Raw genomic sequence first — 17,517 nt, forward strand, 5'->3', positions numbered from 1 at the left:
GTTTTAATCAAGATCGCTCCCTGCAGCACACTACCAGGCGCTATCTGCAAAATCAGCCTAAACGGTTTGAATACCAAGACCCCTGATAGTCCTGCCAAGAAAAAGTAAGCGCTGTTTGAGAACAGCACTTTCTTCGAACTTTTTTTTGAAATACTTTTTTTAGGGCTTTTAGCCTTTATTTTTGACCGAACAGTGGAGGAGAGACGGGAAATGAGTGGGGAGAGAGATGGGGAAGGATCAGCAAATGAGCCAGGCCAGAATCAAACCCGGGTCGCCGGCGTAGTAATCCAGCGCCATACAGTTAGGCCACGACAGGGCCCACTTTCATCAAACGTATTGTCAATTTGTTACAAACTTTGCTAGCTTATTGTATTCAACCAAAATAATAGACAGCAAAAAAAGAGGCATTTCAAAATCATTCAAGCAAAAGGTTATAGCATCTTGGTCTTCCTTTGGACATTTGTTTTCTAAGTCAAGTTTGTTTTATTTTATGACATCAAAGTCATCCGCTTTGTCTTCAGCTTTATTTTATTAGATGAACGTCCTCAGTGATCGGCAGGGCTGGCGGAGAAATAGGGACCGGGCACATTTGGGTTAAATGGGCCCTTAATAATTAGCGGCTCAGAACGGACTCACCGTTTTTTTTCTTTTTTTTCTTTTTTACATTTCTGAAAATAGGGGCCCACGAGGGTACGGGGCCCACCAGGAAATGCCCGGTATGCCTGATGGCCAGTCCAGCCCTGATGATCGGAGATTCCATTCGCACACTCACCCACGCCACAGCCTAATCGAGCAGAGAAAGTCACCCCTCAGAAATGTACAGACAGAACACTTGACCTCTTGCCTCTTGCACAAACCAGGGAATTAGACAAGCCTGTGTGAGGCCCTTGGACAAACACACACACACACACACACACACACACACACACACACACACACACACACACACACACACACACACACACACACACACACACACACACACACACACGCACGCACGCACGCACACACACACACACACACACACACACCGCACCACACACATAAGATTTGAGTCTGATGCTAAACAGCCTACTTTCAACCAAACAGAAACAGTACAGGACTAACTACTTAGCACAAAATTCCTAAGCATTTCACACTCAAATACACTGACGCACGTACGCACGCACGCACGCACGCACGCACGTACGCATGCACGCAGACACGCACGCACACACACACACACACACACACACACACACACACACACACACACACACACACACACACACACACACACACACACACACACACACACACACACACACACACACACACACACACCTCAAGATGTGTGCGGATGAACTGTATTGTGTTCATAACACCAGGCGCTTATTTTCTGAGCTCGGAGAGCGATTGCATGATTGCACACATTAGAGAACTTCCCTAGCTCATCTCCATGGGATGCAGGCAGGTCTACTGTATAGTCTGTGTTCATGCTATTAGTCATACTCAGTTTATACACAGTTTATGTGCGGCACTTCTCTCCTCTTCCATTAGTCGTACTCATAACAGATGTCACTCATCATTTACTCAGTCAGGGAAAGTTTGATATGCAATAATATTATAGTAAACATAACATTCCATGACCTGCACTGCTATGGAAAATACAGTATACCCCTTTTGAAAAGTAACATTTTGAACAATATTTTCATAAACACAAGTTATTCCCAAAAGGTGCATAGAGTAAGTTCTCATCAGTCTGAGGCAAACAGACTAAGGATATGGATTGCTGGAACCATGTCCTACGATCTATTGACACTAAGATAAACAAATTTGCTTTAGATGGTGTCCAGCATTAAAAAATGGTTTGTACAAAGAAAAGTGCCCCGTGCTTAAAGTCAATCATGGTTGTGGGACTCACATGGTTTTGGGCCTGTATGAACACCATAAACATTAGGAAGCTGAATTTCATGAAAAGTAACATGCATGTCAACATGTACCTCGATTACTAAAGCAGATCATGATCCTCTCTATGGGAGCTTACATAAGGTTGTACTCACTTTTGCACCAGCATAATTAAAAAAAATAAGTTGTATTAAACTTACGCTTTACAAATTTTGGAAATTACTTTATTAACGCTCACAATTAATACTGTGATGGTATTGCTATGCATTAATACCAAGTACTTTTGGTCTTCACTTCCCCTGCATGTTTTTAGCATAATTGTCTACCATGTAGAGACCAAACTTGCCCTCATTAATGATCCACAGTAGGGTGGCAAGGCTGATGCAGAGGTGAAAATAAACAACTTTGCTCAGAGTTGCTGCAAGGGGAATAACGTGTTATTCTCCTCGGCCGGCGGCCATGTTGTTTTGATGATGATGGTCTCTCCTCAAAGAGACACATCTGTCACATCATCGTATTCAGCCACTGCTGAATTGAAATTTTCTGACATGACTGGTGTTATTATTGGTGTCAACCCCTCTGGAAAAATAAATAAATAACACCGGAGCAGTTGGCCCTTCCCTGATGCTGTGGTGTTTGTTATGGCTTCAGGCAGTAGACTACGTGGCCTAGACAACTGTTTTTGCCTTCATTTTGTTTGAAGTCCCCAGTGCTGCTCTGCTGAGTGCAGAATCTGGGTTATTTCATTTTTTTGTTAAAAAAAAAAAAAAAAAAACCTGCACACGTTAGTTGTGACGCCAGCAGGTAGCATAGTTCATGAGGAGATGTTTGCTGGATACGAAAATGTCTTTGTAATATATTTTTAATGCAATTCCACGTGGCTTATTATTGCATTGTCAGGGGTGTGATGGAGGATAAACACTGGTCCAATTTCAGAATCCTGCCCATGAATGCAGTTCGTTCACCGTAAGTGAAAGTATGCCAAGGTATGTTTTCCAAAATGAAACTATTTATATCTGCACTGCACAGCAGAAAAATGCATATCCCTCCATTTTGAACTTCTGCAGTCTAAACATGCATGGAGGAGAAAAAGTTTCTCAAGATGATAAAGCCAGATTCTCTAGTGAAGCATGAGGGTCTGACTTACGAGGCTATAATTACAACAACATTACACTTAGCTTCTATCAAAGTGATGACAGAAACATGCTGACCGAGATCGATGGGATCCTTTTCAGAGCGGTTTTCTGAACTGAAAATGCAATGTCAGCGACTGAGAGTTCATTAGAATGTATAGACATCACACGCTACTTGTTGATATTCACAAGCAGCCGACTGTAGGCCCAACCTACCCAACGTTACCAATGGCAACTGTGAATGGAAATGATTTTATTGTTGTATAGCCTAGTTATCATTATAGATTTCAACAGCCCTTTAGCCTTGGCCTTGCACACTTGCTTTTTCCTGACGATGTAGTGGGGTCCTGATATATAGTAGCCTCGCGCACCATCCTACGTACTTCCGTCTAGAGACTTGCCTCCTCACTACGTCTGGTACCTGTTTTCTGTGGAGAGATGTTGACTGGTAGGATTTGCGCCAGTGTTCTGACAAACAGTCCTACATTGTAATTTTATCCTACGGTAGGATGTTCTGTCAGACATGTCGGTCCATAAACGATCCTACATCGCCAGAGATAGACGTCACACATGTTTGTTCAACAACTTATCCTGATTTTTCCGAAAATTTCCTTCCCGCTTCCTGCAATCATGTCAGATCAAACAACCTCCAAATCATGAATGCGAAATGAAATGGTAGTACCGAGTAGAACAAAATGGTGGCTTATATATTCTGGGAATTTTTATAAAAGTAGCCCCATACTGCACGCTGTACCACTAGTGGCACCCTGTAATAGTCATTGAAAGGTTAATTACCATAGTACTGCTCTACTATGACATAACAGAGGGCCTTTAGTAATGCCTTATGGCTCTGCCATTGCCATCCTGGTAACAGCAAATTTATAGTGCCGTGTTGTAACGGGTTAAAGCAAATTAACTCTCAAATACATCAGCGGCAGCCGCAGCACCAAAACTTACACAAAGGTAGCACAGTGCCAGCTACGTCTGGTCATCAGCTGTTCCTAGTTTGTGCACCTTGTCTGTCTCAGTCTTTGACTTTCCTCATTACAATATCAGTAGCCCTGAAGTTTTCCCATTAGGCTTACGTGTTTTTCATCATGTGTAATTTAACCCATGTGATTAAAAAATCCCCTCTCCAACCTCAGTCCTATATTTGCACAACTTGTTGCAATTTTATTGCAACTTCAGCTTGTCTGTATCTTTTCCCAATTCTATTTCACACCGCATGCTTATTAACTTGATTGAACGAGATTATTGCTCTCGTTTAAAAAAAGATCAGCAAGTTATTCTTTTTAATAACATCCCCATGGCAGAAAAATCAAAAGGCACGACCAAGATTGCAAACCTCTGTCCTCTACATAAATAAATGAACAAATAAATAAAATAAACGTACCACATATTGGCAAGTTATTGAAGCATCTCCATGGAGGGTAACTCGACGAGGCAGCGTAAATCGATAGATGCCACAGTGAAATTAGATTACTTGTAGCTCAGTACAGTAGCTCAACTCGACGAAGCAGCCCATCTCAACAGAACTTTGTTCGAATCGCACCCTTCCACTCCCTACTTCGCTTCATGATTGAAGTGCCTTTAAGCAAGGCACCTAACCCCACCTTGCTCCAGGGACTTTAACCAATACCCTGTACTAAAAAGAACTGTAAATTGCTATGGATAAAAGCTTCAGCGAAGTATAATGTAATGTAATGTAATGTAATGTAATAAAAGGTGAAACTGCTCTGTGTTGTGACTGGACTACTGTATAGCCAGCCCTGGGTCTTGCTCAGCTATTGGGCATTGCATGCTAATAGAATATTACCCTTGTTACAGTATATTATATTATATTACATTACATTTAGCAGACGCTTTCGACCAAAGCGACTTACAAGGAGGACACTCAAGCAAGTACAGAGTAAGGGGTCAGTACAGACTACAGCAGTGTACAAGTAATGTAGAGCAGACAGAGAGCAGAAAATAGTGGACAACCTATGAAATGTAGTGCAGGTTAGAAGGCTACCCATGATCACAGGTGAGTAGAGTTACTTATATGTTATGCAGGGGAGCTCTCTCGGAAGAGATGAGTCTTCACGTGCTTCTTGAGGTTTAAGAGGGATTACCCTGCTCTTGTGGCAACTGGTAGCTTATTCTACCACTGAGGGACATTGACAGAAAACCATTACAGGGCCTTCCCCATTTCTCTCTCCCCACTCGCTTCCTGTCACCATCTTCACTATGCTATCATAAAAAAAGTCAAAAAGACCAAAATTATCTTTAAAAAAAAAACAAAAACCATGACAGTACTTGTACATACCTGCTTGTTCATAACGATGTAGATGAGTGGGTTGATGACGGTGCTGCTCTTGGCCAGCAGCGAGGGCACCACGCTGACGATGGGCGAGACGAGGCCTTTCCGGCCGAACGTGGCCACCAGGGCCACCACGCCGTAGGGCGTCCAGCACAGCATGAAGCACACCACCGTGGCCAGCACCATGAACAGCACGTGGTACTCGCGCTTACGAGCCGCCGTCCGCCGAATCTTGCCAACCTGGTGGGAGAAAGCATGAGGAGATGGAGGAAAAGGTTAGGGACGGGGTGCGCGTGTGTGTGTGTGTGTGTGTGTGTGTGTGTGTGTGTGTGTGTGTGTGTGTGTGTGTGTGTGTGTGTGTGTGTGTGTGTGTGTGTGTGTGTGTGTGTGTGTGTGTGTGTGTGTGTGTGTGTGTGTGTGGTGAGGGGAGGTCAGAGATGATTGTTGCATGAAGAGATTTTTATAATTAAATGTTCAAAAATTGCAATATGTCCAGTACTGTGCTGCCCGGCTCACCCGCTCCCCTTCCAGAGAACACATCACCCCCATCCTCTGTCAACTTCACTGGCTTCCCATAAAACAGCGTATACATTTCAAGATCCTCCTCATCCCTAAGCCAAAGCCCTACATAACCTCGCCCCCCTATCTCATCAATCTCCTCCACCGTCACTCTCCTCCCCGCTGTCTACGTTCCTCTGATGCCTACCTCCTCACCCCCACCATCTAGACAAAGTACCGCACCCTGGGGGACAGAGCCTTCTGCATCGCCGCCCCCACCCTCTGGAACTACCTTCCCCAGGCCAGTCGGACTCACTGTCATCTCTCAAACAACATCTCAAGACCCATCTTTTCCAGACAACACCTAGGCCTGCTTACCCAGTTCCTCCAACTACCACCGCTGCCATCCTCCCAGATCCATTGTTGTTGTTGTCCTATGTTGTCTCACACTGTTCTGTTGTTTCCACCCTGTATGTCTGTATTGTCTGCATGCTTTCTCATCTGTAAAGCAACTTTGAGTAGGCTATCATGAAAAGCGCTATATAAAACGTATGTATTATTATTATTATTATTATTATTATTATTATTGCATGAAGATATATTAATATTAATATCAGTTTGTTTGCTGAAATGTTGGAGTCGTTTTACCGGCCATCTAAATGATGCAAGTTTAGCAAATACATTTTGATTAGCTTTCCATTTTCATGCATGTGCGCAATTTCCTTGATTTCCTTCAGATATATTGCGAGATCTCAATGTAGATATTTCCGTGTGTGGGTGTGCGTATGTTCAGATACACCTACTGCAGTGATGCCACCGGCAATCATGCCGTAATAATGTCCTTCAGGGCCCTCCTGAGGTAAGGTCTCACTCCTGGAGCATCTAATGACCTTCAGCTCAAGGGCGCGTGTCAGTTGACAAGGGTGACACTGCCACTAAGGGCCTTGAGTGTGATGTGAGGAGGATGCATGATGATGCCTGGCTGATATGTGCCTGGGGGTATGGATGACAAATGGTCAAAGATGAGTGCAGGGTCATCTGCATTCAGCAGATAATTGGGAGTAGAGGTTTTTGTGTGTGTATGTGTGTGAGTGAGTAACTGAGTAGTTGTAGTAGTGTGTGTGTGTGCGTGCGTGCGTGCATGCGTGCGTGCGTGCATGCGTGCGTGTGTCTGTGTGTGTGTGTGTGTGTGTGTGTGTGTGTGTGTGTGTGTGTGTGTGTCTGTCTGTGTCTGTGTGTCTGTCAGTTGCTCCCATCTCTCTGTCTCTGTCTCTGTCTCTGTCTCTCTCTCTCTCTCTCTCTCTCTCTCTCTCTCTCTCTCTCTCTCTCTCTCTCTCTCTCTCTCTCTCTCTCTCTCTCTCTCTCTCTCTCTGTCTCTGTCTCTGTCTCTGTCTCTCTCTCTCTCTCTCTCTCTCTCTCTCTCTCTCTCTCTCTCTCATATGTACCTCTAAAATGAAAGACATTAGCCTACATATACAGGCAGCATAACACATTAGAGGACATTGGCTAAGATATAATCATGGCAGCAGAACATCCACGTCAACACAAAAGAACGTAGACTACTACATATACACTTAGCTGATGCTGTCAACAGCGCTATTATGCCAGTCACCGTCATCAGCCTATGGCCCTCTGCCATTAAAATACACTGTGCCTTTCATAATGAATTGCTCAGTAACCGTAACACCAAGCTACTTCACAACAGTAGGGCCACTTTCCATACGATCATGAAATCTAAAAAAAAAAAAAAAAACATAATGTACTGTATGCATGTGGCCCTTTGTTACATTTATTCTGGTACATATTGCATGGGCATCACACGTCACTGTTTCATCATTGGATTTAGAGGACTTCTGGACACAAGTCTGTTTTTCCCTGAAAAAGATCAAAAAGGCTACTGTCACGCATTTGTGAATAACATGATGCACTGTGGCATCATGCGGAATGAAGAAGAGAGCACAGTGGTTTTGGGATCTTAAACACGTAAGTCTGAGAAAAACTGGTGAACTTAAATGCTGCATCAGTCTCGGGCAGCTTGAATTTTTGCCACCCCTGTTTTAGATTTCTGTACTTTAATCATTTTTATTATTTATGCATTTTTAAATGTCTTTGCTATGCAGAATAATGTCGGCATAAAATAATTTACATGTAATAAGTCTTGGTTGGGCAGGTGGTTTCTAGTTTCTTATGAGTTATTCCTTACATGGTGTACAGTATTACCGTATGTGCAAAAACAAAAACCCTATAGGCAGTTATGACAACATGGCTAACCGATTAAATTACCCTCCATATCCTATTATAGTTTTATTTTCATCTGTGACGCAACTGTTTCATGCGTACATAGCATTTTAATTCTGTGAAGCCTGTTGTACTGTACAGTGATCCCTGTTAACATAACCGTGATTAATCACAGAATGTTTGCTGTAATGTACTACACTACGGAAATCTGTTGGCTGCATCAATGAGATTACGTGAATCCTCTGCAACGTTTTGCTCTGACTGTTACCGCACAAATCTGGCCCGTAAAATAGCCATGGAACTCCATCTGCTTCTTAGAGGGGAGTGGGAGACAGGGGCATGTTGACTGGTTTACGATATGTGCGCCAAACCCACACCCAAGATTTATTGAAAAAGTAACCATTGCACTTTTGACTTGTGCACTTTAAGACTTGACCATACATCATGCTGTTGACCTCGTCAAAGGAGAGGATTCACTCACCCTTTACACAACAATCAAGTGGTCAAGACTATGTTTTTAAAGCCATTGTGTTTCAAATGTTAGTTCTGAACAAATTTGTGATGCTTGTTCAGAAATGTGTCCTATACCATGACTATTTACGACCACTATGACAACTGGCTTTAAATTCTGTAATTACGTGTGGTGGGGGGAGATCCATCCTCCCTCTTTATGTGTCATTTGGGATCTATACTGGCTAAGCAGTGACATACACAGTTTGGAACTTCTCATGTCACTTCGCCATGACATGATCAACTCACAACGGCTATGGGTATCTTACGGACACATCCCAACCATGACAAGTTTGAGGAGAGGGCCTATGTTTTACAATGTAGCCAATTAATGCACGCCGTACCTCCTGTGGCACGCTGTAATAGTCATTGAAAAGTTAACTACCATAGTACTACACTACTATGGCTTAACACATTTACACCTTAACACCTTTAGTAATGCACTATGACTTGGCCATTGCCATACTGGTAACAGCAACTTTATAACGGTGTGTCTTAATGGGTTAAAAAAAAACACTTTGAAGATCATTTTTACTTTCAAGAAAGCAACAAGTATAGGCCACCAGATCTAACCATCTAACAGACAAAACTGCTGAGGTCACAGGAGCATCTCTCGTCCCTCTTGTATGCCAGTAATACTACATAAAACTGATCTCTAGAGGTTGGGATGTAAAATAGAGCACACAAGAGCATCATCATGTCCACAGTATACAGTATATGGGTCATTCTACGATTCGGCTACGCTTTTAAGTCCATGGATTTTATTTGCCAATTCTACTAACTATTAACTGCATCCAATGATGTTTTGGACATTAGCACACATTTATCTTTCATATAATACGGAAAGTGTAGACATGGCATTATTTTCCTCAGCAAGAATGAATATTTCATACTGGTTTTGGGCGTTTTCATGCCGTCCCGTTTTCCAAATGTCAGATTCAGTCTTCATATTAGCATGTAAAGAAACTTGTTTTGCCCAAGACGATTACAAATGTTGATTCACAGTAATCATCACAATATGACAAAACTGTCAGAAAGACCACTGTGCTTTCCATTATACATGAATTTTGCCATTTTGTGTGTGTACACGAAAACTGTGTTAACCGTGTCACGTCTGAAACCCCCTCCATAAATTAGTAATGGTTTAGTCTTAGGCCACACGAATAACATCACGTGGTGTAATAACCTCTTTGGCAGGATATGGGAAGACTTTTTGGTAAGTTTTGAGCTCCATCCTTCCATAATTTAATCCATTCTTTTTCATGTTCTCATAGCGGGAAAATTGCCTGTCAACTGTGTTATCAACATATTCATAAGAATCTGAATTAGAAACCACATGTAGAAAAACACAGATAAAGCATACAAATACATGAATTGATTAAGGTGTTGTGGTGGAACTTCTGAGGTCCTCAGTTAGCACAACACCATAAAAATGACTGAAATGTCAAGCCGTGTTACCGTCAATGGTGTTACGCATCAGCTATGACAGTTGAGGAGGAGTATATTTTTGCCATATTTATCTCCATATTGACAGACAAGCAAACAAAATAGAGGAAAAGGAGAGTGCTGCGTTGGGTCAATTGTTTGTAAAAGAATCAGGTGCTCTTCAGAAAGGACAAGATAACTTCATTAATTGGCTTGTGACTATCTAAATTCTTATTCTAAATAACCAGAAATGAAACCCCATTGAAAATGAATGGGGTTTTATTTCTGTTGAGTTAGAATTAAACTGGTGAGTTAACACCAAAACGTGGCATGGAAATCTACAGGGTATATTGAAGAGTGAAGTGTGGGGCACCAGGTCAACAAACAAGAACAGCTGACAGCAAAGCATCAAGGATATCTGGGCTTCCATATCTACCATGCACTGTTTTTGCCATTGACTTCAATGTCAATCGCATCATGGCCATTATGAAGACAGAGAATGTCCTAACCAAGTATTGACCATTGCATGTTATGTAGAAAGTACCAAATTTCAACTGATTTAATGTGACCCGAATTTTGATGAAGAAAAATGTGATTTTATAACAATATTCTAATAATGCGAATTTTCCCAATTCATGGGTTTTTTGAGCTGGAAGGCCAACGTATATAAAAAGAAAAAAAAATAATGATTGGAATAGTTAAAAAACTGGGCCATGAATCTACAATCCATGACAGTTTAACATTATTGATGGAATTATGGAAATAAATCAACTTTTTCATGCTATTCTAATAAAAAGGCCTGGAGCTGTAGACCAAACCGTCCGTTATCTCACATATCAGACGTGCGAACGTTGGGGAGCCCCATTGAAATGAATGGAGCATTCGACCGATGACGTCACACCATATAATAATGAAAAATATATCAGTCTGTATCACAGTGAATCATAAAATCCTACTTATGAAGCTCAACAATCACATTTTCTACATCAGTTGCACAGATTAATGACAACATTATTGTTAAGGGACATAAGCACTTTCAAACGTATGTTGTTTCAACTCTGTAGTATTTTTATGTATGTTTGAAATGACAGTATTTGTCCATAATAACACTGTTGACAAAACAAGCAAGCAAATGTTCGCTTTCATTAGAGTATTTATCAAATGATTTAAGATTAAGCTTGGCAATTTGTTTGTTTGGAAACTTAAATATATACATGGGTCATTTATTTGAAAAAAAACCCTGATAATTGACCTTTTGCGTTTGCCAAAAGCGCACTGGATATGTAGAATGACCCATATGAGCCTTTATCACATGGGACCAAACGTCTGGTTTTAATATTCTACGCTTCTCCCCTGAGTTACCTTTCTGGGTTGCCATTTCTGGAGGTAATAACAGGGTGTTTGGGTATAAAGCTGAAGCATCTGAATAAGTTATGCTTTCACTAAAAAAAACTTAAAGCTGTAAGACATGAGCCAAAGAAACATTTTCAAAACTAAATATCGATGCAGAAATGAATACTTCATGAATGTTAACTTCAGAGTCACTAAAAAAAATCTGAGAATCTGTGTAACACTTCAATTCATTGGCAGCTGACCTCGAGTGAACGGGTAAGTCTTACTTCAAACACAAAGTCGTAAACAACTGCAGGTGTTTCCATCTCTGCTTTGAAGTTTTTTTCCCCCCTGAAGCCGCTGATCTTTTCACATCAAACTGAATCAATATCAGGAGACTGCTTGGATGCACACGATCCCTCCTACTGAGAGATTAATATTTACCCTGTAATCCAAAGACCTGCAGGCGACCCGGGTGGTCCCTTGTTTAATGAGCCCATAGTCAGTACAGTGGACTGTTAACCTTCTCAGTCTTAAGACAGGGATGAGATCTGTTGAACCACTTATAAAAGGTTGCCTGATGATGAGTCTAAAATGATCTGGCGTGTTGAACTTCTCTGGTGCAACATGAATGTGTGCAGCTCTGGTTGCAGAGTGGGTAGTAGAGGGAGTTATAAAATGCGTTGATCTTGCCGCAAACATGGTCACCTGGTTTCATGGGAGCCTAAAAGGTTCTAAACCTAAACAAACCTATCTCTGCCACTGCCGTACATTCGTGTGCTTTTGTACACACACACACACACACACACACACACACACACACACACACACACACACACACACACACACACACACACACACACACACACACACACACACACACACACACACACACACAGCCCAACCCTAATATCTTTGTGGGTCCTTCCCATTGATTCCGTTCATATTAACCCTAACAATAGCTAGCGAATGCTAAACTGTGCCCAAACCAATCCCTAATCCCTCATCCTAACACATTTACTTTTACCAGTAACAACAAAACTCACCCAGAAAAAGTGGTCAAAACATGTGGGGTCAAGGATTTGGTCCCCATATGGAGCGAGGGCCCCACCTTATTGGTGTGCTCCAATAGCATAGGTAGATTGGTGCAGTACACACGCACGTGCACGTGCGCGCGCGCACACACACACACACACACACACACACACACACACACACACACACACACACACACACACACACACACACACACACACACACACACACACACACACACACAATCATGACTGAATTGGTTGAGGCAAATGTGTTTACTTTACTTTCTGAACGCTGGATTCCCATCTCTGCAATGGTGTCATGTTTTTCCTTGATGGCTTTATCTTGCCATGGTAACGTGCCTGTCAGTTGAAGGCCATATCAGGCTTTTGGGAGGGAGTGTGGCCAAATAATTTGATTTCTCAGGGTCTCGTGTCTCTGGATGAGCCTGCTGGACGCGACCTAGCTAGCAATTATGTATACCATTGATGCCTATGATACTTACAGATAGGGCTGCTGACAACTTTTGCTGGGCCCAGGACAAAGTCATCTGAAAGGGCCCCCTACCAGATACATACTATATAATGGGGATCCGATTCTGGGCTCCCTGTCTCCCTGGGCCGGGGACAACATATCCCTTTGCCCCCCCCTGTCAGCGGGCCTGCTTACAGATGCCAAACAGGCCACTTATAAGCAGGGGTCTGTTCTCAAGGCAATGACACAAGAGACAATTCTCTAAAGATCAGGAGGACACAGCTTATAAGGATCTTCTTCTGGAATCAATATAGCCTCTAAGAATCTTCTAAAAATTCTAAGCTGCCATGGTAGTCATGCCCCCCTTTAGGAGACCAGGAGAGTGAATGGAGTTCAATGGGAAAGTCATGCCAATTTGGGAGACTTTGTGCCATTGGTGACACACGCTATGCTTTATCTTGGTATACCATATTGAAGGTCTTTGATGACACTTCAAGAGTACCCTGGGCCTGCCCAAGCTGCCAATCGCTGCCATTTCAGGGTTCCAGGGTTGCAAGATGGAACTGATGATATTCATCCCAAAAAAATGTTCAAAAACCGACTGGATACACTATATCCCACCCAGTTTCATTAGCTTGTATAGCAACAAATCTACAGAAAACCCACCCAATATCGTTTTTCACCGGCAGATGGTCACCCATAACAGTCCAATTGGGCAGAAAACTGCCCAATCTGGCAACACTGCAGGGTCCTCTTAATTTTTGGGAATGCAGGGCAGAGCATTGAGTTCAGGGTGATGGCGTGACTGAGCAGGGTTGGACTGGGGGCAAAAGACGGCCCTGGCATTTATGTGCACACCCCTAAAACTGTGGATTGTGTGTGTCAGCATAGTCATTATGCTGCCAAATGCTGGAACCAGCTTCCTGTCCAAATAAGAACTGCCCCAACGATATCATGTTTTAGAAAGAAATTAAAAACAGCTTTATTTGCCTTTAGTGATCGTTAGTTTTTTATTATCTATTATACAATACAATACAATATTTTTTCTTCTGTCCTCTGTTTCTGTCTTTACTCTTTAGTACATTGAATGGCAACTATGTATGACAATGTGCTATATAAATAATTTTGTTTGATTGATTGATTGATTGATTGATTGATTGATTGATTGATTGATTGATTGATTGATTGATTGATTGATTGATTGGATCTATGCACTGACACTGTCCACTATACTCCCCCCCCCTCTTAATTGTGGGCCAGAGTCAGTCTCAGAAAATACAAAAACCCCACAGCATCGGCAGCCTCAAGACTGTCATCCCACTAGGGGTGTAAATCACAACCTCCGTGACGATACGATTCAATATCTATTTCTTAAGGCAGTGATTCGATTATTTTCGATACTTAAGAATGCCCCACTATACCATACGAGTCAATTAGATCACATTTTTCTCCAATTACTTCTCCAACTCTATTATGTTATGTTATGTTATGTTATGTTATGTTATGTTATGTTGTGTTGTGTTGTGTTGTGTTGTGTTGTGTTGTGTTGTGTTATGTTATGTTATGTTATGTTATGTTATGGAGCTAGGGCATTGGGCAGGGGCCAGCAATTAGATTATTTTCGATACTTAAAAATGTCCCATGATACGATACGATCCAGTTCGATTCAATTTGATTGTCGGTTATCGTTACATCGATACATATCGATAATTACTTACACCTCTACATCCCTCAAAAAAATCCTTGTATATCAGGTTACCCGTTCAGGCCTGCGATTGAGTAAGTTCCAGCCTGTGAAATTCAAGGTTATACAGGGAGGCCCAAAAAATGTACACACTTTAGATAATTTTAGAGCAGGTGTTTTTTAAAATGTATGTCATTTTCAAAGTGTAGTAGAACTTTCAGACATAATTTTACAATTTTGATATCACCTGTTCTCAAACTGACATTCCTTCTGGTCCAGGCACTGGTGGCAATTGCTACGTTTACATGCCGTTTTTAATTCTGAATTAATTATTAAATAGTTCCACCGAGTTCCCTTTGATCTTTCATTTCATTCTGAATTGTGAAGTGTTTACATGATGGTTTCAAAGCGGAATTAAGCTTCATCCAGGTAGACAGATGCTGAGGCACTCAAGGTTTACTTTTTTATTTGGCTACAATACAATTACCTGCTTGTGTCGGGAATTAAGCTTTATTCAGAATTAAAGTGAGTTCATTCGGAATTAAATGCACCATGTAAATGTAACCAGTGTGAATCACACACAATTCTCTTAGAATTTTTGTACATTTAAATTAAATCGCTGCCTCCACATTCTGCGGCTATTTCAGGTCTAGTACATACATGGGCAGTCATGGGTGAGCGGTTAGGGCGTCAGACTTGCATCCCAGAGGTTGCCGGTTCGACTCCCGACCCGCCAGGTTGGTGGGGGGGAGTAATCAACCAGTGCTCTCCCCCATCCTCCTCCATGACTGAGGTACCCTGAGCATGGTACCGTCCTACCGCACTGCTCCCCATGGGGCGCCACTGAGGGCTGCCCCCTTGCACGGGTGAGGCATAAATGCAATTTCGTTGTGTGCAGTGTTCACTTGTGTGCTGTGGAGTGCTGTGTCACAATGACAATGGGAGTTGGAGTTTCCCAATGGGCTTTCGCTTTCATACTCTACTCGTCAATTTGAGAATAAATTATGACAACTTTAATAAGCACATACTTCACAAAGATTTAAAGTGTGTATAGGGCCTGCATTGTATTGGGACACCCTGTATTACCAGAATGAGAGGTGGGATTGGTTCAAGCTTCATCCAGAGGCGTTTGATCAAGTGTTTAGACATCTGTTATGCATACATGCGTATGGCACGCACATGCGCATGGCAATTCAAAGACCGCATGACTTTTTCGGTCATGATAGCAAGGCTACTGCAACAGAGCAAAACTACAGGTACATACTGTACATACATACATGCATACATACATACATACATACATACATACATACATACATACATACAACATTCTCATGCCTGTTTCCTAGACCTCTTTTTTAACACCATCCTTGAGAACCCATGCAAATACCTCCCATGTGCAAAGTGCAAAGGTGAATAAAGGGTATTTGAATGAACTTTTCTTGTTTAGCATGTGTCTGATTCAGTAGGCTGCCAGGGCCGGATTACAGTTTGTGTGTACACGATTGTGTGTAAGCAATCGAGAAAAACTGTAATGCACAGGCTATACACTCACCGGCCACTTTATTAGGAACACCTCTCTAGTGCTGGGTTGGACCCCTTTTGCCTTCAGAACTTCCTTAACTAGGGTAGGCTGTGGCATTCCAACAAGGAAAACTGATACTAATTGGCCCAAATTGTGCAAAGAAAGATCCTTATGCCATTATATCTACAGCCTGAAACGTTGAGTCCATGTTTTCATGTTGTTGACGCCAAATTCTGACCATTCCACCTGGGTGTTGCAGTAGATATCGAGACTCATCAGATCACACAACATTTTTCCGATCTTCTAGTGTCGTTTATGGTGAGCCTGTGCAAATTGTTGCCTCATTTACCTATTCGTAGTCGACAGGAGTGGCACCAAATGTATTTTTTGCTGCTGTCGCCCATTTGCCTCAAGATTTGATGTGCTGTGCAATCTCTTATCTCAATTCTCTTATGCATACCTCGGTTGTAATGAGTGTTTATTTGACTTAATGTTGCCTTTATCAGCTCAACCCAGTCTGGCCAATCTCCTCTGACCCCTGCTATCAACAAGGCATTTTTGCCCACAGCACCGCCGCTCTATATTTTTTCTTTTTCAGACCATTCTTTGTAAACCCTAGAGATGGTTGTGTGTGAATATCCCAGTAGATCAGTATTTTCTGAAATATTCAAAACACCCTACGGCATCAACAGCCATGTCATGTTCAGTCATTCAAATAACCGTTCTTACCCATTATGATGCTCGGTTTGAACTGCACCAGATCATCTCACCCATGTCTACATGCATAAATGCATTGAGTTGCCACCATGTGATTGGCTGATCAGATATTTGCCTCAATGAACCGTTGTAAAGGTGTTCCTATTTAAGTGGTGTGTGTATACTGCTGCAGCCTAGGGTCCTCCACCAGTCAGGGCCCCCCTAATTTGCCAGAAGTAGAAAAATGGCAGAATTGCGAACAAGATGCAATATTGAAAAATGCATCTATCGTGTTGAGTACAGGTAGTAGGCATACTATCCTTCTGGGGGGGCCCACAGCAACCTCTAGCCCCAGGACACCTTAATCCTACCCTGTATGCAGCCTTCTGTCAATAAAGAGTACTTGAAGGACTAGATTTTCCATGGAGACAGAATGAAATAACCCTCTTTGCCATTCAAGTACCACAAACCAATAACACCCAACGTTCGTTTTCTTAACGACTTTCACGCCTTGTTCATATCTCATCACAAGTGAAGGACTTTTTGGCTTTTGAAACAGACTTGGGCAATGTATTGTCTATCAAGTGATTGGGAGACCACTTGCTATGTTTCTTGGAAAAGCAAAAATAGCTGTGCTGTTGTGTTTTCTTTTCCTGAGGGCAAACAATAATTAACTAAATCGGCTTAAATTCATATTCTGAACAGATACTAACACACAGAGTTATATACGGTAAGCAGACAAGCAGTCAGACGGAGGGAGAGGGACAATATGAGAGGG

The 17,517-nt window shown here is 42.1% G+C and overlaps 1 protein-coding gene across 1 annotated transcript in view; it reads right to left on the minus strand.

The window, feature by feature from the left end:
• Nucleotides 1-17,517, minus strand: part of tmtops2b (teleost multiple tissue opsin 2b) — a 55,602-nt gene that overhangs the window by 11,592 nt on the left and 26,493 nt on the right. The window contains exon 3 of the mRNA XM_063214220.1: nt 5,329-5,562. Within this exon, the coding sequence (XP_063070290.1) occupies nt 5,329-5,562 (234 nt within the window). The remainder of the gene's footprint in view (nt 1-5,328; nt 5,563-17,517) is intronic.

Source organism: Engraulis encrasicolus, chromosome 13 (assembly GCF_034702125.1).
Source record: "Engraulis encrasicolus isolate BLACKSEA-1 chromosome 13, IST_EnEncr_1.0, whole genome shotgun sequence".
Taxonomy (NCBI): Eukaryota; Metazoa; Chordata; class Actinopteri; order Clupeiformes; family Engraulidae; genus Engraulis; species Engraulis encrasicolus.